Source organism: Aquarana catesbeiana, linkage group LG06 (genome assembly GCF_042186555.1).
Source record: "Aquarana catesbeiana isolate 2022-GZ linkage group LG06, ASM4218655v1, whole genome shotgun sequence".
NCBI classification, from domain to species: Eukaryota; Metazoa; Chordata; class Amphibia; order Anura; family Ranidae; genus Aquarana; species Aquarana catesbeiana.
The window spans coordinates 87,833,644-87,858,639 of NC_133329.1; the positions used below are offsets into that span (position 1 = coordinate 87,833,644).

The 24,996-nt window shown below is 42.8% G+C and overlaps 1 protein-coding gene across 3 annotated transcripts in view; it reads right to left on the reverse strand.

Moving 5' to 3' along the window:
* Positions 1 to 3,836: 3,836 nt before the first annotated feature.
* The window catches only part of CACNA1H (calcium voltage-gated channel subunit alpha1 H), a 730,623-nt gene continuing 709,463 nt past the window's right edge, over positions 3,837 to 24,996 (reverse strand). For 2 of the 3 annotated variants that reach the window (XM_073636413.1, XM_073636411.1), the window contains exons 30-36: positions 17,132 to 17,210; positions 15,598 to 15,719; positions 14,011 to 14,334; positions 13,238 to 13,384; positions 12,194 to 12,374; positions 9,581 to 9,759; positions 3,837 to 8,620 (exon numbers count right to left, since the gene is read on the reverse strand). In XM_073636413.1, coding sequence (XP_073492514.1) covers positions 7,454 to 8,620; positions 9,581 to 9,759; positions 12,194 to 12,374; positions 13,238 to 13,384; positions 14,011 to 14,334; positions 15,598 to 15,719; positions 17,132 to 17,210 — 2,199 coding nt within the window. In that variant the 3' untranslated portion in view covers positions 3,837 to 7,453. The remainder of the gene's footprint in view (positions 8,621 to 9,580; positions 9,760 to 12,193; positions 12,375 to 13,237; positions 13,385 to 14,010; positions 14,335 to 15,597; positions 15,720 to 17,131; positions 17,211 to 24,996) is intronic. The other variant, XM_073636414.1, reaches the window with a different exon arrangement.

A 24,996-nucleotide genomic window follows, 5' to 3' on the forward strand; every position in this document is an offset into this window, starting at 1 on the left:
AAGATGACTTGCTGAAGTTCAAACCGAGCATTAGAATGTGGAAGAAAGGGGGTTTAAGTGACTTTGAACGTGGCATGGTTGTTGGTGCCAGACAGGCTGGTCTTTCAAAAACTGCTGATCTACTGGGGTTTTCACTCACAACCATCTCTCAGGTTTACAGAGAATGGTCTGAAAAAGAGAAAATATCCAGTGAGCGGAAGTTGTGTGGATGAAAATGCCTTGTTGAGGTCAGAGGAGACTGGGCAGACTGGTTTGAGATGATAAAAAGGGCAACAGTAACTCAAATAACCCATTGTTACAACCAAGGTATGCAGAATACAATCTCTGAACGCACAACACATCAAACCTTGAAGGAGATGGGCTACAGCAGCAGAAAACCACACCCGCGCCACTCCTGTCAGCTAAGAATAGGAAACCGAGGCTACAATTCGCACAGGATCACCAAAATTGGACAATAGAAGATTGAAAAACGTTGCCTGGTCTGATGAGTCTCGATTTCAGCTGTGACATTTAGATGGTAGGGTCAGAATTTGGTGTAAAAAAACATGAAAGCATGGATCCATCCTGCCTGGTGAACAGTTCAGGCTGGTGGTGATGTAATGGTGGTGGAGATATTTTCTTGGCACACTTTGGGCTCCTTAGTACCAATGGAGCATCGTATAAACACCACGACCTACCTGAGTATTGTTGCTCACCACTGGACAATGAGGTCCCTGTACTCCAATGGCCTCCACAGTCACCAGGTCTCAATCCAATAGAGAACCTTTGGGATGTGAAGGAAAGGGAGCTTCCCATCATGGATGTGTAGCCGACAAATCTGCAGCAACTCCATAATGCAATCATGTCACTATGGACCAAAATCTGTGAGGAATGTTTCCAATGATTCCTTGTTGAATCTATGCCAGCAGGAATGAAGGCAGAAGGGGGTCCTACCCGGTACTAGCAAGGTGTACCTAATAAAGTGACTGGTGGTGAATGTATCTCCTCTACTGTTCAGGCAATTAGAGCACTACACATTCGATGCTTTGTTACCCAATTTTTGTCTACTATTCTCTTGTATCTGTTATGACACCATCTGTAACTTTAGGACCTCTGGTTTATACTGTACATCAGATCGTGTGTACACGAGTCTGTCGGACAAAAGTCCATGCATGCTCGGAATCAAGTACGAGCCGGAGATATAACTAGCGTTTGTAATGGACGTCTTGTATGTCACTACGTTTGTTATTGTTGGCTAACATTTGTGTGACCGTGTGTATGCAAGACAAGTTGGAGCCAACATCCTTTGAACAAAAATCCACGTTTTTTTTGTCGGAAAGTCCGATCGTGTGTACTGGGCATTAGATTTTCTGCAGATTTTTGTCTTCAGATTTACCAAAACCATATAATATGAGGTCAAACCTTAAGAGTTTCCGTTTGTATGCAATCAGGCAGGCCCTTGCACTGCATGGTTTTGGTAAATCTGAAAACAAAAATCTGCAGAATATCAAATAGTGTGTATGGGGACTAAGAGAGTCTTTATGTCCAGGGAGCAGAAAGGAATGCCAACAATTTAAGATGGGAATAAGGGACATCTACTAGGAAATGTATGTAGGCATGGGACACGCCCCATGCCACACCCCCTGAAAGGAGAATTAACCAAAAAAAAAGGTTAATTAAATCCATAAGGACTTTTTTTTTAACCACTACTATTCCATTACATAGCTCCCAACTGTCCCTGATTTGGAGGGACTGTACCTGATTTGGAGCAATGTCCCTCTGTCCCTCTTTCCTCCTCATTTGTCCCTCATTTTGGTCTGCTCTATATAGTTGTACAGTAGAACCTCGGATTATGAGCATACTCCGTTCCAGGAGTATGCTCGTAATCCAATGTACTCGCATATCAAAGTGAGTCTTCCCATTGAAGTCAATGGAAACGAAAATAATTTGTTCCGCATTGACTTCAATGGAATGCAATACCGCATTCGGCCAGAGGCGGGGGGGCGCCGGAGAGCCACAGAAACGTCCGAAAAGGCCTGAGGGACACTTCGGCTGACCTCGGCAAACCTCGGAAAGACTCCGTTCACAAGCCTTTCCGAGGTTTGCCGAGGTCAGACGAACTGTCCTTGGGCCTTTCCGCGCATTTTCGAATGGCGATGATCGGCGACTTTCGGCTCTGCTCGGCTCTGGCGCCCCCCACCTCAGGCCAAAAGCGGTACTGCACACTGCTTTTGGCCTGAATCCTGCTCGTTTTGCAAGACAACACTCGCAAACCGAGTTAGGATTTTTAGAAATACAGTGCTCAGTTTACGAAACGCTCGTTACCCGCGTTACTCGCAAACCGAGGTTCCACTGTGTATAATGCACTTTTTATCTTTCAAAAAGTGTTTTCCAGTGCTAAACTTTTCATCCAAATTCTAAATGGCTGCATTTGTAAATTTTAAAAGCCAATATAAAGGAATAGTGTTAGTAAAAAAAGCCCTCTCCTTTAGGGGGTGTGGCAGGGGGCGTGTCCTATGCCTACATATATTTGTTAGTAGGTGTCCCTCATTCCCATCTCAAAATGTTGGGAGGTATGCCATTATATTGGCTTTAAAATTTACAAATGCAGTAATTCAGAATATGGATGAAAGGTTTAGCACTGGCAAACACTTTTTGATAGATAAAAAGTGCATTTTATATACAACTATATAGATCAGTCCAAAATGAGGGACAAATGAGGAGGAATGAGGGACAGAGGGACATTGCTCCAAATCAGGGACAGTCCCTCGAAATCAGGGACAGTTGGGAGCTTTGCCATTGTAATTGGCTGTTACTAGAGATGGGGAGTAGTCTATGACAACTCGGTCATTGCGAGTGCAACCCTCAGCATAGAAGCCTCAGCTGCCCATGGACATATGTGCCACATTGGGCATTAAAGCCCACCCTCTTTGCCACTGCACATATACACATTATACGGATGTCATGGGTCTGCTTTCAGGCAGGAGGTAAAGCCTGAAAGGACATAGATGTGACATCAGTTCCATTCTGGTCAGATTCAGCAGGGGATTCCGCTCTTCTGAAAGGACCCCTAAGATACCGAATGGTCCACTTTAAGGAAATCCTAATGCTATATGCCAGTCTTCAGGGTCCTTCACAGATGTTATTTATGCTACATGCCTCATAGGAGATTTACTTCCTGTGGCTAAGGTGTCATTCATGATGAAGAAAAAATAAAGACACAGACACAGATTCTCTTTACCCTCATTACAGAGGGGTTTGAAGGATTAGTGGTTTGCGGAAGGAAGATAACATTGTTTGCACTTTCAGTTCAGCTCACAGGAAGTGACAAGGACACCGCATTTCCAGCAAGATCAACGGGTATTTTTCAGTACTTGCTGAAAATGTTCTTTGACTGAAGACAGAAAACTAATGCAACCATCACATCTACATATTGTTAACCTGCAATATAATACATGTGTGTTCTTGGGTATAGATATCCTTTAAATAATCCTGTCTTTAGGAACAAAGGAAATACTTTGTTAAGATGAGAATTCATACAGCAGAGCTTTGAATCAGGATACTATCAACTAATAGGCCTCTAGGCTGAGTGTCATTCCTTAAGTGATACAGTGCAGAGCTTATGCTATTGGGTCACTGGGGGATAATAACAGTGATGAGATGCTGGGAAAGTGATAGAAGACAATAATGTCCCCTATCAGCCCTCTAATGTGATCCTGGGCTTTGTTGACAAGAAATGCCTGCTGTTGTCTTGTCAGATAACAAAAAACAGAGCAAAGTCATCTCACTAATTACTGTAATGGGATTACAACACTTCCCCTCTCATCGATTGACATTAAATGGAATGTAATGCAGCCTTATATATTTTTTCTTTATTTATTACGGTCAATATTAAAAAAATAAAATTGTAAAAATATACTTCTTTTTAAGCAGGTAAATAGCAATTACTGCACTTGAATATTATGTATTCTCATATTGAGCCAGCTGGTGGAGCCGTAGGCTTCTCGTCATGCATTCCAGTTTATCCTTATCTACTGGTTGAAATAAAAACTTGTTGTTTACAGAGCCCTTCAGCTCAAGATGGAAGTCGCACTACATGAGCCAGAGCAGTGACTCCTTCCCATCATCTGTATGGCTCTTTGTGAGATTTCAATCAGAGACAGAGTGCCTGAAAGGAGACAACACCTGCTGTGCTCTAGAAAACCCATAGTGCTATATGAATACTGTATTATGGGTACACTCTGTATTAAATGTTTATGCATAGCAAAAAAAAGACATAAAACATTGATTGAAAAACAAACTTAACACAACTTAAAATTCATTATTAAAATTGATCAAAAATCTATATAATTTTCCATTTGAAAGACACTGTCATCTTCCCATTCAACTTACCGTATGTGCAGGAGGACAAATGTCCAGAACGTATATAAAGCCCAGGAGTATCTTTTAATGAAAGACACATGTCGGCAGGTGCAGTCTGTATTCCCCAATATAGGTGGCACTCAACCAAAGTAGCAATGCAGAGGGGGAAGGAAATCGTGAGGAACTTGCTTCCTCTATGACTTCCTGCGGTCACCTGGGGGATAGCTGTCCACCTGGACACTGGTGCCCCATGTGACCTTGGTGGCCATCTTGGGTCAGGGCAGAGTCTATTAAGGAATCTGGCTCCTGGGTTTGGCACGCTTTCTTCAAGTGGCTAGTGTAGGGACAGGTTACCCGACTGGCAGGGACAGTACTTAGTGGCAGGGAAAGGTTCCTGAGAAGTACGGAAAGTGCAGGGGCTACACCTGCTCCTCGTACGAAGCCTCATGCCTGGGTGTGGCCTGGCCAGGCCGCATTCTCACTCGTCGCTGCAAAAGCTGTTGGCATCATCCTGAGATCTAGATCCTCTGCTACTGTTTGTAGGTGGCTCTGATCAGCTGTGCCTACCTACCGGGCCTGTTTGTATGTTGTTGGAACTCTCTCAATATACTGTTCTCTTCTACCTCGGTCTTTAAGTGTATTCTTGTTGCCGGCGCACCACACTGCACCCTACCCACACACATTCAGTTAAAGCCAACCCATTACGGGGAGTTTAAAGGGTCCCCCTTCATTGGGTAATGTTGCAAAACAAAACACACATGAGCCAATTTGAGACATGTGTCAATCCACAGTGGCTACTCTTCTGGGAGCTGCCCTAAAACAAAACCTTTTATCCAACTAAAGCTGGCTATACATGGATTGAAACTCGACCGTTTCAGCAAGGACTGGCTGAATTTCATCCATGTGTGTAGCCACTGCAGTTGAACAGAACTCAATCTACTGTTCAACTGCCCTGTCGGAAAAATACCTGCTCGATCAGTGCTGCAGGCAATAGGATGCAGCGCTGATCTGTGTATTTTGACAGTGTGAGAGTCTCCCCGCTTTCAGAATACAAAGAGGATTCCACCATCCACCTCCCATCACCCCTGGCTGAATGAAAAAAAAACTGAACCATGTAAGGCCAACATTAAGCTCCAGCTGGAATAGCCACCTAGATTAAATGATCCAGTGCTCCACTCCAGGGCAGGGTGACAGTGTCTCTTAATGGCCTACCAGCAAGGTTTACTCACCCATCCATGTTCTCTCATCTCTGCATGGTTCCACCCTAAGCATAAAGTCACTGACCCCTTCAACATGAGAGTATCCAGGCTTTGACATTGGCCACTTAGGACTGGTCACTGTCCCATGGGGGCAGGTCATAAACTCAACCATATCCAGAAGTCCTACTTGATCAGAGGGCTCTGACAGAGCGGGATTGCAGATGGTGAAGTATAACTTGCTGGTGTAGAGGCAGGAATGGGCAAGATGACAGTGTCTCTATAGATGGACATTAGTTTCAGAAGAACATGTTGCCCACTCAGGAGGGGTTAGTCAGACTTGGTTAGTCAAAGGACAGTTATATACACCAGGTCAATGTCACACATTTCTTTGAAACCATCTTCAGACATAAGCAAGAATGCTGTAGTTGGATTAATGTAAAACTAAAGTCAAAACCTCTGTTGGTTTTATGTTTGCCATCTGTGTTTCATTGGGGAGATTTAAGGGTTGATTTACTAAAGGCAAATAAAGCAGTTGCCCTTTGCAAGTGCAGTTGCTCCAGAGCTTAGTAAATGAGGTAAGGCTTCACTTTGCAAAGAATACCCAATCACATGCAAGGAAAATAAAAAAAACAGCATTTTGCTTGCACGTGATTGGATGATGTAAGTCAGCAGAGCTTTTGCTCATTTACTAAGCTCTGGAGCAACTGCACTTGCAGAGAGCAACTGCACTTTGCAAGATGCATAGCCTTTTTACCTTTAGTAAATCAGCCTCCTACATTCACTTCTTGTTCCATAGCCAAAACAGGAAGTGAGAGGAAATACCTTCAAAATTAGGGAATCAGTGATCATTACCGATCACTGAGTCTGTCTATTCATAACTGAGGCATAGTAAACTGCGTTTACTATGCTTCAGTTTGTGAATGAACGGGAAGCTCTGTACAAACCTATTCCTGTTAATTTATTCTGTACAGCCGAGGCTGCAGAGATGAAGATTGAGGTCTGTGTCCTCAATCTCCTTTCTCTGTCTCAAAAATGGAACATCATAGGTCTGTTTAGACCCCTGATACCTCACCAAAGCCCCCAAATGGGGCTCCTAAAGAAAATTGCAAAAAAATTCTAAAAAATAAAATTGTAAAAATAAATAAAATTGTAAAAAATAATAAAAAAACAAAAATAACAAAACTACTAACACCAGTGGTGGAACTACCAGGGTCATAAAGGTGGAACTTGCAACCGGGCCCTGGCATTCCAGTACCGAGCCCTAAGACAGAAGGAAGGGGGCCTACTGCAAAACATGTGAAAGGGTCTCGCTGCAGGACCATAATAATGGGTTCCACGATGGGAGTAAAGGGCCCCAGGATCAGTAGGAAGGACCCTGGCCAGGGGTCAGGGTGGCCCTTTATGGTTTCTTGCACTGGGGCCCTGAAGGTTCTACTACTCTGACTATTACAATAAATCAATGAGTAGAGTATAGTCATACAATCCAAGAATCCCACTGGTTACCCTATCTGAGCTAGACCACAAACACATAATTTCACAAATACATTATTTCTATTTTATTTATACCGCTGATATACAGATATTGTACAAGTCTTCATATGTCAGCACTTCTGCATACTGTGTCTCTGCACAATAAAAAAGTGCCAATTTAAAAATAGAAAATCAAACAAACGAAAAAAAAAAAACATTAAAATAAAAACTCGAATCAATGTGATTGAGGCTATATGGGAATTTGTTTCCGTATTTCGTTTATAAAATCAAACAAATCAATTTTTTTTACGTAAACCCTCCACACTTCTCTATAATCCACATGAAACCCCGCTGATTATTGAAAATACCAACACCCAACGGGGCTTTTCAGACCCGTCTATCCAGTGGTTTCGTCAATGTCACAAGCCCTTTATCATTAAAAGCTATAGTGGTTTGTCTGTTACTTCCTCTGTTGTGTTAGAAGCATTAATTAGTGCAGGATTTTTAAAAGAACTCTTAATTTCAGTGAAATCTCTGGTCTTTTCAGAGCTGTTGCTATGTTGATGGTCTAGCGGTAAAATTTCTAAAGCCACGTTGTCAGGCCTAGAGTCCACTGTGATTGCAGATGGAGATGCAGGATGCCCACCCTCCGATAAATGTTCTTTGAAATTGTTGGTCTCCAGCTGGTCGAAAGTGTATCCAGGGATGACCAAATGTTCATTGCGACAAGTCGCTTGGTTTCTCCTCTCACTTTTGGACGGCTGTTCTCCAGACTGGTTGTCGCCAAGGTCTAAAGAGTCCCTGTAGGCTGTGGATTCACACGATGGTGTCCTCCTTCGTAACATCATGCTGTTTTCAGATACTTTGGTACGCGAAGCTGTGCCACTCTCGTCCTCCATGGGAGGATCTATAGAAATACAAGGTGGGCTCATCTTCTTCTTCCTTCGGACCCCATTGATGTACTCTGGGTCGGACTGAAAGAGGATGGAGGAATCATGCTTATCATCAATGGACAGATCAAAGCAGGAATCTCCATCATCATCAATGGAGGGGCAGATCTGGATCGAGTGCCTCCTTTGGTCTTCTGCCCACATGGGCTTAGCTAAAAATCCTTGAGTATCAACACTGTGAAACTTCTTCAAGTCTTTACTGCTGGTACCTGCCAGGCTGGCTGTGCTATTGCAATTCTTTAGTAGAGGTGGAGGAGATGACGCTTGGGAGATGAACGGAGAGACAGAGAGGCTCCTGTGGTTGGATTGTACTTGCCAGCCCTTTGCTGAACTGTTGATGTGGCTGACTTCTTCATCAGCCGGGTCTGATGACTCCATTGTAGACTCTTCCGGATTGGTGTTCTCGCTGCTGCAACTTGAGGGACGGCTAGGAATACTGTGTTGGCTGTAGACGTGCTTGCGTGTGCGGACACTGGAATGTCTGTGGTGGGAAGGTGGCTTGGGAGAAGATTGGGGGGTTCCCTGCAGAGATAGAGGGGTGGGGCAGAGAAGAGGTGGAGCAAGTGTATTTGATGGTGTCCTCAGTTTTCCATTCTCCAATGTTTCGACCTGAAGACCTTCCTTAGAGTCACCATTCTGATCATCCATGTGGATGGCCTCCTAGGAAACAAAAACAAGTTGCTAATGTGAAATACAATTTTATAACAAAAAGGGTAGCAAACATATCTGCAAGGCAACTGCTGAGATTACAGGATGAGCTACAAAGAGATCATTGTTCTGAGTTACTCTGAGCAGGTTGATATACTTGCTTTGAGACAGAGAGAAATAAGAAGGCGCAACTAATGTGTGGTACTGCTAACCATAATTCAGAGCCTTATATATCATGTATAATGAGCATGTTTAGCTGCTCCCGATACACTTACACATTATATATTGATTGAGGAAAGTGGAAAGAGAGCAATAGGTTTATTTTACTGGTATTGTTATCTTAAGGTATTGGTATAAATGATCTGGTTCCTGTGCGTTCTACACCCCAGAGGATCTCCACAGTCTCCTTGGCTTGTAGTGTGATGTAAAAAGAGTTGAAATTGAAGTGCCACACCACTGCTAAGAGGTCTAGATACAACTTTATTCCATTAAAGGTCAAGGGTACAATTTAAAAAGTAGCCAACATGTTTTGGGGGTCTAAGAGCCCCCTTCATCAGGGTTTTCCCAGTGTAAATTCAAAGCATAGGCCTAGTCAGCAGTTTATTTGGCATCCAGTTTTGAATGCTTTGCATTCACACTGGAAAAACCCTGATGTACCCCTGAACTTTAATGGAATAAAGTTGCATCTGGACCTCTTAGCAGTGGTGTGGCTTCAATTTAAGCCATTTTTACTAATTATGAAATGCAACAGGGATTTTTAGAACATTAAAGAGGCCCAACCACCTTGACCATTCTGAGAACAAATACCAGCTGATACCATGTATCTTGGTGGTGGCAACGAGGGAAGAAGGGGCGACAGGGAAGAGGTGAGTATCAAGTGGTTAGGCATGGAGGAACTTTATTCAAGCTTTGCCTTGAATGGACAGTATGACAGGGTCTCTTTACCACACATTAGATTACTGGACTTCCTACCTGCCTGTGCAGCAGTCTATTTAGACTGGGCGACCTTGAGGCTGAGAGTGGAGGTGGGATTTTAGGCATTTCATCTGGTTCAGCGTGGCCACTGGCAGAAGACAATAGCTGACATTCCACAGGTAACTTTGAAGAATTACTGGACTCCACTGGTTGGGAATGGACCGATAAAACAGATGCTACAAAAAGAAAAAGAAAATCTGTCATGTGTATGGGCTGTCTTTTGCATGATACAGATGTTAGGCCAAACAAACTCAATGACAACAAACACAGAAAGACGGGGATATCCTAGCAGCGCATTTTCCACTTGTCCACTAGATGCTTATCAGCTAGACCAACAGCTTGTACTCGAGAAGCAGCCTGATCTTTGACTAGTAATGTGAACTATCTATAGAACACCAAGTCAGAGTTCAGGACAGATCCTTTGTTAAGAAAATGGGTATGACCCTTTATAAAGTTCCCGTGTGACACAGGGATGTACTATACTTCTTACTACTAATTTATTTGATCAAATAGTGGGGTAGTGGGGTATCATGGCCTATAAAACCGATCAGCCTTAAAGGGGTTGTAAAGGCAAAAGGTTTTTTTATCTTAATGCATTCTATGCATTAAGATAAAAAGCCTTCTGTGTGCAGCAGCCCCCCTCAGCCCCCCTAATACTTACCTGAGGTCTCTCTAGTTCCAGCGACGTCTATGAATGTCTCAGTCGTCCGAGATTCTCCTTCCTGATTGGTTGAGACACAGCAGTGGCGCCATTGGCTCCCATCAAGGCTTGATGATGCCCTGTGGGAGGGGTGAAACATGTTGACGTGTTTCCAGTTGCGAGACCTTTGATGTCAAATCAGATCAAATAAATCACAGATAGTGGGGTATCATGGCCTATAAAACCCATCAGCCTTAAAGGGGTTGTAAAGGCAGAAGGTTTTTTTTATCTTAATGCATTCTATGCATTAAGATAAAAAGCTTTCTGTGTGCAGCAGCCCCCCTCAGCCCCCCTAATACTTACCTGAGGTCTCTCTAGTTCCAGCGATGTCTATGAATGTCTCAGCCATCCGAGATTCTCCTTCTTGATTGGTTGAGACACAGCAGCAGCACCATTGGCTCCCATCAAGGCTTGATGATGCTCTGTGGGAGGGGTGAAACGTGTTGACCTATTTCCGGTTCCGAGACCTTTAACGTCACGTCCGCCCTCCGTGGGGCGCATGCCGAGCCACGCCGAACCCATAAGAGCCTTGTTTTATTATATGCCTGTTTTAACTGCAATTCTGTAAGTGGATCTTTTATTGCGCTGATTAAAAATTGTTTACAGTACTTCACTACTGGTGCCCTTTCTTTCCATTTGAGCATGGCGGTGGATACTACACTTGTGTAAGAGCAATTGTAAACATTTGAACAGGAAGCCTGTGAGACCTGGTATGCCCCACACCAGATTTATGCCTGTCTGACCCCCAGACTGAAAAGCTGTAGGTCCATTCCTTCTGGTGAGTGGGGATACAAGAGGGGAGTGTGGCACTCCGCACAGCATGTTTCTTGAAGCACTTCAGCACTTTTTTTTGGACAGTTTGGAGCACAGAGTACGTTTAAGATTTTTATATATATAAACTTTGGTCTGTTTTTATTGTGTTTTCACTGATAATCATAATTTACAACTGCAAGAACAGAGCTCTGCCTATGTAAACAAAGCAGAGCTCTATTCTGTCAGAAGGGGTGTGACGGAATCAGATCCCTTAGTAAAAACAGCATACATAGTACAAAAAAAACAGTGGTTAGGCACACATTTAACCCTTTGATCGCCCTAGATGTTTAACCCCTTCCCAGCCAGTGTCATTAGTACAGTGACAGTGCATAATTTTAGCACTGATCACTGTATTAGTGTCACTGGTTCCCACAAGGTGTCAGTTAGTGTCAGACTGTCAGCCGCTATATCGCAGTCCCGCTATAAGTCGCTGATCGCTGTATAAAAAAAAAAATTCTAGTATATATCCCATAGTTTGTACTCTACAACTTTTGTGCAAACCAATCAATATACACTGATTGGGATTTTTTTACCAAACATATATAGCAGAATACATATTGGCCTAAATTTATGAAGAAATTCGATTTTTTTTTATTGGATATGTTTTTTTAGAAGAAAGTAAAAAATATTGTTTTATTTATTTTTTTTCAAAATTGTCGGTCCTTTTTTGTTTATAACACAAAAAATGAAAAACTCAGTGTTAATCAAACACTATTTGTGGAAAAAAAGGACATTTTCATTAAGGTACAGCATTGCATGACTGCGCAATTTTTAGTTAAAGTAAAGCAGTGTCGTATTGCAAAAATGGCCTGCTCATGAAGAGGGGTAAACCTTCCGGAGGTCAAGTTGTTGCGTTGGGTGAAACAAACATTTGGATAATGAGGATTTTTTTTAATCCACTCATTTCCAGCACTCTACCTTCTGAAGAGCCAAGATTCTGGTGGCTTCTGTTTGCACTAGAGCCCCCCTGTAGTTTGCTGGAAGGACATTTAGGCCACTGGTGGTGCTCAGTATCACCTTGTGATGTTTGTTTTTATTAAGAATGGGTAGGAACATTCATGCAGCAGGATGCATTGAGTAATAACCGTCACAAATACCTTTCGTACAGCTGTCCTCGTAGGCCTCCATCTCCCGCAACGGGTATGACGATTTTGCTGGCAGAACAGGGCGGAACATGTAGCTGTCATTGGGCAATGAAAGCATTCTGGACACCGAAACCTTCCTCACAGTCAGCAGGTTCTGGGATCCCATCCCATCCCTCAAGTAGATGTCCCCATCCTGTAGAGAGAATGTAGAACATGCTGTCAGCTGGAGTACAAAGATGGAGGACTTTGGTGATGACGGCTCCAGGGCTGCACAAAGTGAAGCTATGTTCCTTGCAAAGTATCAGAAAGCTACAGTAAATTTTTGCCTAATCTAAAGTCTGATTTCAGGCGATGCAATTAGCATTTCTGCTGAATGACTGGGTACAGGCTAAGCCACCTAGGCAGTACTTTGTTTTTATTGAAACATTATAAGTCTGAGTTGACACACCAGATGTGGAGCAGCACACCAGGTTGCTCATAATAAAAGCAGTTCACCCAGTTCTACTTGTTATACGTCATTTGTTCTCATGGTCTGTAGTTTGTGTTTCCAAGCAGTCTTATCAGCCCTGCCAGCTTCATCTGATAACTACAGAACACCCTCCTCTTATGTTATGGAGATGAGGAAAGGGGGAGGTATTCTGTAGTCCTGTCTTGGTTGACAATGCTGTTCCTTAAAAAAAAATTACAGTGTTTTCACCCTTGGACAGGAAGTGGTAGGATCACCAGGTGAAGATAAAAAAAAAGAAACTTTAATGGATAAAACTAATGCAGCCACCACATCTAAGGACTGCTAAGCTGCAATAGAATACAATTTTGTTTTTGGGTTTAGATGCACTTTAAGTTAATATGGGACTACACTTTGTGCACTCATGGTGGGGGAAAAGGCAAAATCTGGCATCTTTAGGTACCAAAACCTTTTCTCCTTTCTTTGGAAAAGAAAGATGCCCTTTAGGAAGAATAGCGCTACAGCAAAGCCCACAAGCAAAGGCCAGGAAGCCACGAAAAGCATAGCGGAAGATGATACAAAGTACACAAAAAGGGAGCAAAGGGATTCACCTCGGGGCTGTAGGTTCGGGGCAGCAGGGAGAAAGGCAGGGCTTGCGGATGGGAAACGGGAGAGACGGGCCTTATGTCCTTCATCAGAACTGAGCCCTCCATTGACTCTGGGATCAATATTGTCACATTCTCCCGGCTCAGAGCCCCCTTTGGTTCCAAAAGAAGAAAAGCAAACAATTAACCACATGTTAAGAGTGACTGTAAAGTCAAAGAGGGGCATAAGGGGGCAAAGTGCTATTGGATTAACATTTTAAAGCCTAACCCTTGGGCTAAACAAATATTGTCTATGGGGTTTGATGCAAAATCTCTGCAGTGAAAAACTGCTCCCCCCATTTCTTGTCCTGGTGTCACAGGGATAGGAAGTGAGGGAACATCTCCCAAAAGGGATCACAGACAGAAATACAAAACCTGCCAGGAATTTTACCTGTTTCTGGCTTTGTCTTATAAGTTTTCTCATTGTCTTCACAAACGGACCAAGATCCATCTAACCTCATCTAGGCAAAGCCACAACTGTTTTTCTTATAAACCCCTCCCCATCAGAGCTAAAGAAATTATGACTGCCCTAATCACTTATCAAGTTCTAATTCAGTTATGTGGTGTGGTACACTCTTTTAGCAAGGCTTCTATGTGGGTTCCCATTGGTTGCATGCATGCTTCCTAGGCTAAAGGGAAATTTCATATTGTAGTGGGAGTGGAAAGCCCCTTTAAGCCCTTCAACCATTTTCCTTAAGCCCAACCCAATTTTATGGAAGGGTAGGATGTAAGCAATTTACCCTGGCTTGTTTCAGCAGCACTGGCAGCTCCTTTTTGGCTGGATTCTGCCCCCCTCCAATCCCCCTGCCATCTGGTGTAGGGGGGCAGGCTCCACCAATTGGTGTGAGTGCCCTGGACATCTCCATCTCGATCTCAGCGTCCATCTCTGCATCTTCCTTGGCCTCCTTATTGCTCTCCTCCAGGTGTTTCATCAGCACAGCCACCACAACATTAACCAGGACAAACTGGGCGATGAGAACAAAGGTGACGAAATAGACGGGGGAGATGATGGGCAGGTAGCTTAGGCAGTGCTTGTCATCGCTGGTGCACTCACGGAGTGTATCCTAGACAGAGAACAATTCACATTATTATACTGAGGAAGTGTCAGGATGTGATCAGAGACACATTGTTACGTATATGTAAGGGTTTACACACCCCAGATTTTAGGGTTAATTGCAGTGAACCTTTTCACTCATGCACTGAAATAATGGGATACAATCAAAATCACCCCCTAAGCAGGCTAATCAATGTGGTTATGGATATGCAAATTTTGACTTTTTTGTTAAAAGTCACCAGCTAAGGCTTTATCTCCATCTTTACCCACCCCTCGGCCATTGGTGTGACTGTCACAGGAAGAACTCTGTGGATGTCTCTCTCTGCAGCTACTCTGCTAAAATAGACCTGGTTAGTAAACCGTAATTAGTAAAACCAGTCACCCTGTACAAGGAGAGACAGCAACAGTGAGTGGTCTTTATTATAGGTAGCTCCTGCATAGAGGCAAAGTTTCACACTGGATTACTGCACAGATCTGGAAGATTTTTTTTTACAGAAAATTCACCTATTCTGGAGTTCAGCTTTAACAATTTTGTCTGAGAATAGACCTATGCAAATGCCAAACAAGTTTAAGGCCTTGTTCACATGGGGTGTACCAAAACATATGTAAGGTTAGGGTGGTGGTTGTTTGTCACGTCCTCCATGTTTCCCTCCTCGTTGGGTGCCAAGCAAGGGTCACATGAGAGGCCTACCCCAGAGTGGGTTCTTCTGGGCTTTGTTAGGCATTTTGTTACAGGACCACCTTACACACACATATGGGGTACCTCTACTTTTAGAAATGAATGTGCACACTGCACTGCAACTGTTCTCCAGTTAATTCAAACATACACTCTCTCCATAACTGAGCCAATGTCCACATCCACCTGTCCAACATAATCCCCAGTAGCGGAATGGGCCCCGCAGTGCACTCTCTGCGGGTTCCACACGTGTTCTCAACTTAACTCTAACTTAATTCCCTTCACTTCATGTCCCATAGCCCCAATAGGAGGTGAGAGAAAATCCCTCAAAAGTGAGGGAATCCCTGGTTGTCACCAGAACTAGTATCCCAGTTTGAAGATTTCCCCTCCACAAGGCTAATTCATTGGAATGTTTGAAGGTAGATCTGTTCCTGTTGGCCACACCAACCAATCACACACTCCCCTATTGTCATGGAAGAATGCAAGGGAAATCATATTGGTTTGCCATGGGCAACAAGGACGGTCCTTCTGCACAGTTCTATGATACATACAGCCTTAGGTGACTTCAATGATTACCCGTATCCACTTGTTTCTCACCTTCATGATGCCATTCCAGTTATCACCTGTCGAGACACGGAACAGAGTCAGGAAAGCCATGCCAAAGTTCTCGAAAGTGGCGTGTCTGCTGAGGCCCTCACAGGGGTTGTCTTCATTACACACTGCAGACAAAGAAAGGTGTTAGGGCATCTACATAGATGGCACTTTTAGAAAGGATTCATAAAAGAAAAACTGTCTGTGTTGCCCCCTTTCAGTCCAGGCTGCACTGGTGACTTGCACAGTGATCACGGACTGTGGAAATAGCTCACATAAACCATCTCCCTATAGCTTTTGTTGACCGATTTTGACAACGTACCTGCAATCACTCATGAATGATTAGAAGACAGTTGCTACATGTGAAGGAGGATTGTGTGAGCACATAAGTGTATAGAATAAATCTGTCTCCAGGGTTCATATATAGATGTGAGAAACAGAAAATAAGAAATTTCAGTGGATCCCCCAAGAGAAACCAACTGCTGATGAGTGCTGTCCTTAATACTGGCCAAAATACTGTTAACATGGTATCCTCACATCAGTCCTTATACATTGTTTCCTATCTTTAAGCCCAGATAAAGGGGGCAAGTTTGAGTCCCTGAAATGTTTTGACTTCCTTATTTGGTCTTCTACCTGATCTTTCAAAACCAGTTTTGTGTGGACTGACCTATTAAAGGGAAGCTTGTGAGTCAATGACCAGGAACAAGCATGCAGTCATTGGAAGACTAGGACACAAAATTATAAAAATAAGGCTGCAGATTTAGAGATATGTACAGAGGGAGTATGAGCATTGCCATTGCTGACTTCTCTACATCTGAAAACGTAGCATCCTGAATATCATGCCGATCCAAGGGGAAGAGGCCAAGTCACGGTGTGACTATGAGGAATCTTGCCTCTGAAATACACTGTAGATATTCTGGTCATTACACTTATCCAACTCCACTTAATAAAATACTGAAATAAAAACATCAGCTTCAGTGAATAACCTTTATTGCCCTTAATTTGTAATAAGAGGAATACGAGGGCTTCCTTTGCTGACTTGATTCTTAAAATCCTAGCTGTCTGGCTGTCTCTGGTTTCTGTACGTTCTGAGTTGTAGCCAGAACAATTAGGTGGCCACAGTAGACAAAGTGTAGTTCAGAACTTCTCATAAACATGCTTTTTTCAAAGTACTGATGCCATTGGATCAGCATGGCAGTCAGGCAACTAGTATTTTCAAGAGGAGAGATGTGCAATGGCAGCCTACGTATTGGTTTAATTTAATTTTTCCTTCAAGTCACAGGGGACCAGCACATGGTGTTCTACAGTGCCAGGAGAACTTTAAAACTCGTTAACAGTGACTACATCTTGTGAAGTTAGCAGGAACAGCTGCAAGTGGTATGGTGTGCTAGAAGTGGGAAGAATTCCACTGATAATGAGCAGATGTGCCGTCTAATCTTTTCAGGAAAATGCTTCCTGATAGGCCGGAAGCCTGGCTAGGCCGAAAGGTTTTATATAAACCTCCTTTAGTGTTGCCAAAACAAGAGCGATCGTTACTCACCCAATTTTCCAAATAACTCGACTCCGAGGGCAGCATAGATGAAGAAAAGGAGCATGAAGAGAAGGCCTAAGTTACCGACCTGCCAAAAGACACACAAAGGATCAAGTGAGATATAATACATAATAAAACCAAAATCAAAAACTGACAATACATAGATGCAAGAAATAAATAGACAAGGATAACGGAAAACACATTAGCCCAGCTCTGACCAAAACTTTTTTTGTTAGCTTTGAATAAGTGAGAAGCTCTTTGTTAGGGATGGACAACATTTAGAGCTAAATTTCCCTAATATTATTGACAAGGAAGGAGAACATCGGGTGGTTTTTGGTGGTTTTGGTTGAATGAAAGCTCTGTTCAACTACTCAGGACCTGTTCTTGTGTCAAGATAGGAAGCTATTTACTAAAACTAGAGTTCTACTTTAAAGTTATCTTTAAGCTCCTTGTTAAGTCTTTATCTTAAATCTTTATCTTAAGTTGCTGACCCAAAATAAATATATATAAGGACTTTTGATTCACGCTGACTTTTCTGCACATAAAAGTTAATAAACTAGCATTTTCAGAAGGTCTGCATTGGCAGACTACCACTATAACGGGATTACTTTAATGGTAGCATAGCTTTCAAATACAGACTTAGTTGAATGGGGCAGGGTAAATGAAAATGAACAGCGAGTAAGAAGCAAATGCAACAGTCAACCTTTTTTTTTTTTTTTTTATTGAAGGGATAAAGAGCTCAGTTATGCCCTAGAGAGTGAAGGACAGCTGTCAAAGGAGCCACCACTACCGCAGTTAATAAGATGAATGTTGAGGGACGTGGACGGCTGCGAGTTTCAAGTTACTTGATATGCATTGAGAGAGGCCACCAAACGATGTCCTATTACTACAGCTAATTCAGTTGTACGGTACAAACTAGAAAGACGCCTGAAGGACGCACACCGGAGATGACAGCGCAGCCACAAACCTCACTGTTGCATATAAAGCAGTAAAAGATGAAGCTGAATTTAAGAATTGGGCAAGGCGCTTTGGTTTGAGATAAAGGAAGGTGAACTCGGGGCCAGAACGCACATAAGCTCCAGTGTCCTTTCCAGTTCTGCTTGTGCTGGAGATGCCACAACCGTAATTAATACGTTTAATAATTGGGCAAAAGGATTCGGCAAACTTCCAGCTAAACATATTTCAAGTTTAAAATCCTGCCTGGGAAAAACATTGTCAGCCCAATGTACATAAATAAAACCCATCAATTGCTACTTCATCCCTGAGACCAAAAAATAAAACAGATGATGCATAGTTTTATGATGCTATTTTCTACCCGCTTTTTTCTAAACATGCACACTTGGATCAGTCAAGTGTGTGTGTAAAGGAAAACTGTAATGGCTTTGTACATATTTATTATGCACAGGAGAATAAATATATTAATTTTTTTTTAAATATTAAAACTTTGACTTTATATTTTCTGTTCTACTGACCAATCAGTAGGCGGAGTTCTTGACTCATTTTCACATGTATAATGCTGCGTACACACAATCGGAAATGCGGCCAGCAAAACTCAGATGAGAGCTTTTTGTCGGAAAATGTGACCGTGTGTATGCTCCATCGGTCTTTTGCTGGCGGAATTCCAACCAGCAAAAGATTGAGATCATGTTCTCTATTTTTCGGTCTGGAAAAGTTCCTATTCGAAAATGCGTTCGTCTGTATGCAATTCGGACGCGCAAAAAAATCACGCATGTTCAGAAACAATTTGATGCATGCTCGGAAGCATTGAACTTCATTTTCTCGGCTCGTCGTAGTGTTGTACATCACTGCGTTCTTGACGGTTGAAAGTTCAGAGAACTTTTGTGTGGCCGTGTGTATGCAAGGCAAGCTTAAGCGGAATTCCGTCGGAAAAACCATCCAAGTTTTTTCTGACGGAAATTCCGATCGTGTGTACGCGGCATTACAGATCATTCTTACCTTCTTTTGTTAACAGAGTTTAATAGCACAAAGTTATGGTGTTGTCAAACACTGCTTTCTTTATTCAAATGCTGGGTTGCTGAAATGCATATGCTCAACCCCCAAAATACTGCAAAGGGTCATGTTTTCCTATCTTTGCCTGCAGTGCCAGTACATCTCAATAGGATCTGCTGCATCCAAAGATGCAAAAGCGAAGCAAGTCAAACACAGCCTTAGATCTACACTGCACTACTGAAGCACTTGGGTATTCGGTGACATGCTTTTGACATGCCTTTCAAATGCAAGTTAAAAGTGGGAAATCAATGCCCAGCCACACAAGCCTTTACAGTCAAGTTAGAACATTGTCTGGGTGAAATTTTGGAGAGGGCCATATTGAGGGAGAGAGAACAGTGACTCAAAACAGCGACTTTCTCTCTCTCCCTCAATACGACCCTCTCGAAGATTTCAAGCAGACAATGTCGGCCTAAAAGGAAATGCTCTATATGGCTGATAGTTTATGGACACCTTACCATCACACCCATATCAGCTAGTTTGGCATCCTATCCTTTTAGTGCCTCCAATCTGCACAAGATTTTGGCATGTGTCTGTAGTACATTGTGCCAATTCAGCCAAAACAGCATTTGTGAGGTCAGGTACTTATGTTGAACTAGAAGACCTGGCCTGAAATTCACCCCAAAGATGTTTAGTAGGGTTGAGGTCAGAGGTTTGTGCAGGTCACTCAAGTTCCTCCACACAAAACTCATCAAACTATTTTTTATGGATTTGGACACAAGGGCACAGTCATCCTGGGACAGAGAAGGGCCATCACCAAACTGTTGCCACAGAGTTGGAAGCACACAATTGTCTAAAGCGTCTTTGTATGCTGCAGCATTAACAGTACCCTTCACTGAAAAAATCTGATCCCAATAGATTGGCCATATGGTGTAGGTGTGAAAAGTGTTCACAAACCTGTGGCCATACAGTGTATAAACCTAACATGAAAAAAAGAAGTAAAGCAAAACTGAACAAAAAACATTATAGTTTCACGTTAAGTGAGTGGGGAGAAGGGGAGACCATAAACAGACGCAGTTGTCTGCCCATGTTCCATCTTTTCAGACCTGTCCAATCACTTTCCCCCACAAGATGTGAGTCAGGGGTGTCTTTGGCTGTCCACGGACAAAAGATTATCACCTGTCCTGTCCAAATTGAGTAACTGTGGTCTAATGTTCATAACCTGCTTTATCTGTGAGGAATTACGAAAATTGAGTGTGTTTATGCAGATAGCAGCTATGCAGAGGAGGCCCACGCTATGGTTGGCTGCTGAATGGCATGCTGAGCACTGCAGACATAATATTTCTCTCCGGGAGTGTTGGAGAGAAACACCACATTCTGCTTTAACACATCTCTCTTCTCATTTTCCCCAGCTCCATTATTTCTGCGCCATCAGCCCACACCATGGCATTTCAGTCATTGTAGCGCACGGTACCCAGGGAGGCCTGTCAGGATGCATTTTTCCATTTTTCAGCAAGCTGTATAAGTGCCAAGCTGCTGCAGGGGTAGAGATGCCAGTCTGCCGCTCTGGCTTCTTGCTACTTAGTAAAAAGGCAGGAGATAATCCAAAAGGGTACAGGGGACATGAGGCATGATCTGCTTCTAGAGAGTCCCGTATGTCCATCTTTAACTGGATCTTTACTTTTGGAGCATGGGTCATGCAATTAGAAATTCGGGAATGTAGGGCTAGTACTTGTTTTTTTTGTTACGTTCTGACATTAAAGTAGAACTCCAGCTGAAACTTTTACTATAGTTTTGGATACAGTAGGGATGGGTTAGAAGCTTTCTCAGTTTTTTGTTGATACTTTTGTCCCAGTTGGGGAGGTTCCCCAATATACCAGTTGCATCACCCAGAAGTCCTATCACAGAGGTCTTGCTGGAAACTTTAAGGTGGCTTAAATTAATACTGAACACACACTGTTTAATTGACATTGTCCCTTCTACTTCTGTATGTGGATGATGGCACTGTAATTATTTTAATAAAAATCGAAGTACCTTTTTTCTAATCGATATACAACTGTCACATGACCCAGCTCTTTCCCAGGCTTTCTGCAGGGAAACATAAGCAGAAGGATCTTCTAGTCCTCTGCTGCTGGTTACATGTTCAAAATAAAAAAAAAAACAGCTTTTGGAATACAAAGTAAAAATAAATAAATCATATTTATAAACTGTTTTAATTGATATGCAAATATATATTTGAAATTAAATCTTTATTATTTTTTGGCAATAACATGGTGCGGCCAGATTTCTGCCAGTCACAGGCTTTGTCATGTCCCTCCAGCCTGCGTCTTAGAATAAGAGGGAGGTGAAGCTTCCATTAATCTACATGTGATATCCCACCCCCATTGTGTTTAGCTGGTTAGTGGGCATAGAGGAGGAGGGAGGAAGTGGGATGTCATTTATCACTGTGTATACGCCCACATGTCTGATTCTATAGTCACATGGGCTACTCAGATGTGATAGGGAGGAAATGCTCATCATAGAAACTCACTGAAAACTGAGCATGTGCAGAGTTGCCACCACAGCTGCAAAATCCCTAGCCAAATTGGGGACATGGACAGAAGGGGGAGATAGAAAGCAGCAGGATCTACCAGGTTTTTTGCAGAATACAGAAAACAAAGTTCATTGTGACTGAGTGAGTATGAACAGTACGTAATACACCATTTAGTGATAGTTTTTTAGGATGTTTCTTTAGTGACACTTTAAAGCCCAACTCCAGGAAAAAAATAAATCCACCTGTGAAGTGGGGCCCTCCCTGCACTACAATGGACGATTTTTCCTCTTAAGTGGGATTTTAAAGGGTGGAAGTCTCAAAAAAAGTATAACAAAAAGTATAAAAAAATGATCAGAATTTTATTGTATCAAAAATGTAAAAGAAAAACATGTGCTAGAATGGAAACAATGGATAAAAGCAACAATGGATGTCAGAATTAACAAATGATGAAAAATACAACCAGGATATACATGACAGGTCGACAGAGCTACACAAAACCCCACAAAGGCTATATCAGCAAGGAGCCAATTGACAGTGCAGTCCCAACGCGTTTCGAGGCTTTATATAAGGATTACGACCTCTTCTTCAGGGGCTAGAGGTAAGGTGTATATCTGTCTGCGAAACATTGTTACAAAAAAAGAGACAAAAAGACACACAATGAAAAACATATTAATGTCAGAAAATCATGCATATATACAACTATTTACATAATCAGATTGTGATGTAATTACAAAAAATGTATCCTAACCATGCTATTGCAGGGTCAATACTGTATGGCATCCACCCCAGACAAGGGGGATCCCCCTTGTCTGGGGTGGATGCCATACAGTATTGACCCTGCAATAGCATGGTTAGGATACATTTTTTGTAATTACTCCCCCTTGTCTGGGGTGGATGCCATACAGTATTGACCCTGCAATAGCATGGTTAGGATACATTTTTTGTAATTACATCACAATCTGATTATGTAAATAGTTGTATATATGCATGATTTTCTGACATTAATATGTTTTTCATTGTGTGTCTTTTTGTCTCTTTTTTTGTAACAATGTTTCGCAGACAGATATACACCTTACCTCTAGCCCCTGAAGAAGAGGTCGTAATCCTTATATAAAGCCTCGAAACGCGTTGGGCCTGCACTGTCAATTGGCTCCTTGCTGATATAGCCTTTGTGGGGTTTTGTGTAGCTCTGTCGACCTGTCATGTATATCCTGGTTGTATTTTTCATCATTTGTTAATTCTGGCATCCATTGTTGCTTTTATCCATTGTTTCCATTCTAGCACATGTTTTTCTTTTAAATTTTTGATACAATAAAATTCTGATAATTTTTTATACTTTTTGTTATAATTTTTTTGAGACTTCCACCCTTTAAAATCCCACTTAAGAGGAAAAATCGTCCATTGTATATGTATAAAGGGATGCGGGTTGGTTGTCTCATTCCATTAAGCTCTTGTCACCACCAGTTTCTCCCTGCACTACAAAGGTTAATTATGTCTCATTATGTCTGGGGGAGAGATGAAGAGAATGTTTCCTACCTGATTACTTGCTCCAACGGGCTTGGACACTCTCCTCCTCTGCCCATATCTCCAGTCTGTGGGTGGAGCGTCAGCATCATTTATTACCATACAAGGACCTTAACCCTGTATTGTACGCTGAGGAGGCTGGTGTGCGACCGGAGCAGGCCGCAACTTAAAGTGGATATAAACCACTGTGTTTCCTATCATTTGAGCCCAGTCTTGCCACAAAGAGTTAATCCAGCTCTAAGCAATCCTCTTTTATTGTTCAGTGAGATAAAACTTGACAAACAGAGAAAAACTTTGTCAAATCCTCCCCCTTGCTGTGAGTGACAGGTGATTTACATCTCCTGCACTAGCCTAAGACATGCATTATTTTTTAATTCCCTCCCCCACTCCTTTCTTCTGCTGCTCTGCAAGGATTGGCTGTTCCACACCTCAGCATGATTTGGCATTCTGAAGTCATGTGGTTACTTTCCTGTCTTTTCACTGGATGTTAGAGATCATAGCAGAAGTTCAGTGTAAGAAATACACAGGAGAAAATGCATATTGACAAGGGGAGTGTAGAGGTGGGCGGGGAGTCTACTGACATCATGACTCCACCCACCGAGCTCCAGACAACAGACCCACCCACAGAATATGCAGTTTTTCGGGTCTCATAACAGACAGAGGGGAGACATTTGACAGGTAAAGATACATGCAGGAGGCATGTATATCCTTATAGATAACCCCTATGGCAGTAGTGGATGACATTGGGTTTACATCCACTTTAAAGATCAGCTGCAGGTGACCAGCCCTAGCACTGGAGAGAGCCTGCTGGACCAAGCAGTAAGGTGATCATTTTCCTCTGCCCCTAAAAAATTAACCCTTGCTGTGCAGGGGGTTTTAACCACTTGCATACTGGGCACCTAAACCCCCCTCTTGCCCAGACCAATTTTCAGCTTTTAGCGCTGTCACTCTGAACGACAATTGCGCGGTCATACAACACTGTACCCAAATTACATTTTTATCATTTTTCTCCCACAAATAGAGCTTTCTTTTGGTGGTATTTGATCACCTCTGGGTTTTTCATTTTTTTGTTAATAAAATCAAAAAAGACAGATTAAAAAAAAATAAATACAAAACCGTTTTATATTTTGTTAATAAATTTTGCAAACAGGTAATTTTTCTCCTTCGTTGATGTACGCTGATGAGGCTACACTGATGGGCACTGATAGGCCGCACTGATGGGCACCGATAGGCTGCACTGATGGGCACTGATAAGGTGGCACTGATGGGCACTAATAGGCGGCACTGGTGGGCACTGATAGGTGGCACTGGTGGGCACTGATGGGTGGCACTGATGGGTGGCACTGATGGGCAGCACTGAAGGGCATTGATAGGTGGCACTGAAGGGCACTAATAGCTGGCACTGATAGCTGGCACTAATGGGTGGCAGTGATGGGCACTGATGGGTGGCAATGATGGGCACTGATCGGCACTGGTAGGTGGTACTGATAGGCAGCACTGCGGGGTGGCACTGATGAGGCACTGATTGGCACCACTGGTGGGCATTGATAGGTGGCACTTGTGGGCATTGATAGGTGGCACTGATGTACTGTGGGCACTGATTGGTGGGCACTGATTGGTGGGCTCTGATTCGTGGCACTTTTTGCTGGCATTGGCAGGCGGTACTGGTGGGCACAGAGGCTCTTCCTCTTCAGGACCGATGTCCCTGCAAACAGAAGCCAGCGATCGGCTTTTTTTCTTCTTACGCTGTCAGCGTAAGAAGAGAAAAAAAACGATTACTGAGCCTCTGTTTACATCACGTGATCAGCTTGGCTGACAGCTGATCACGTGGTAAGGGTCCGGGATCGACCCCTTACTTGGATCTGTGATC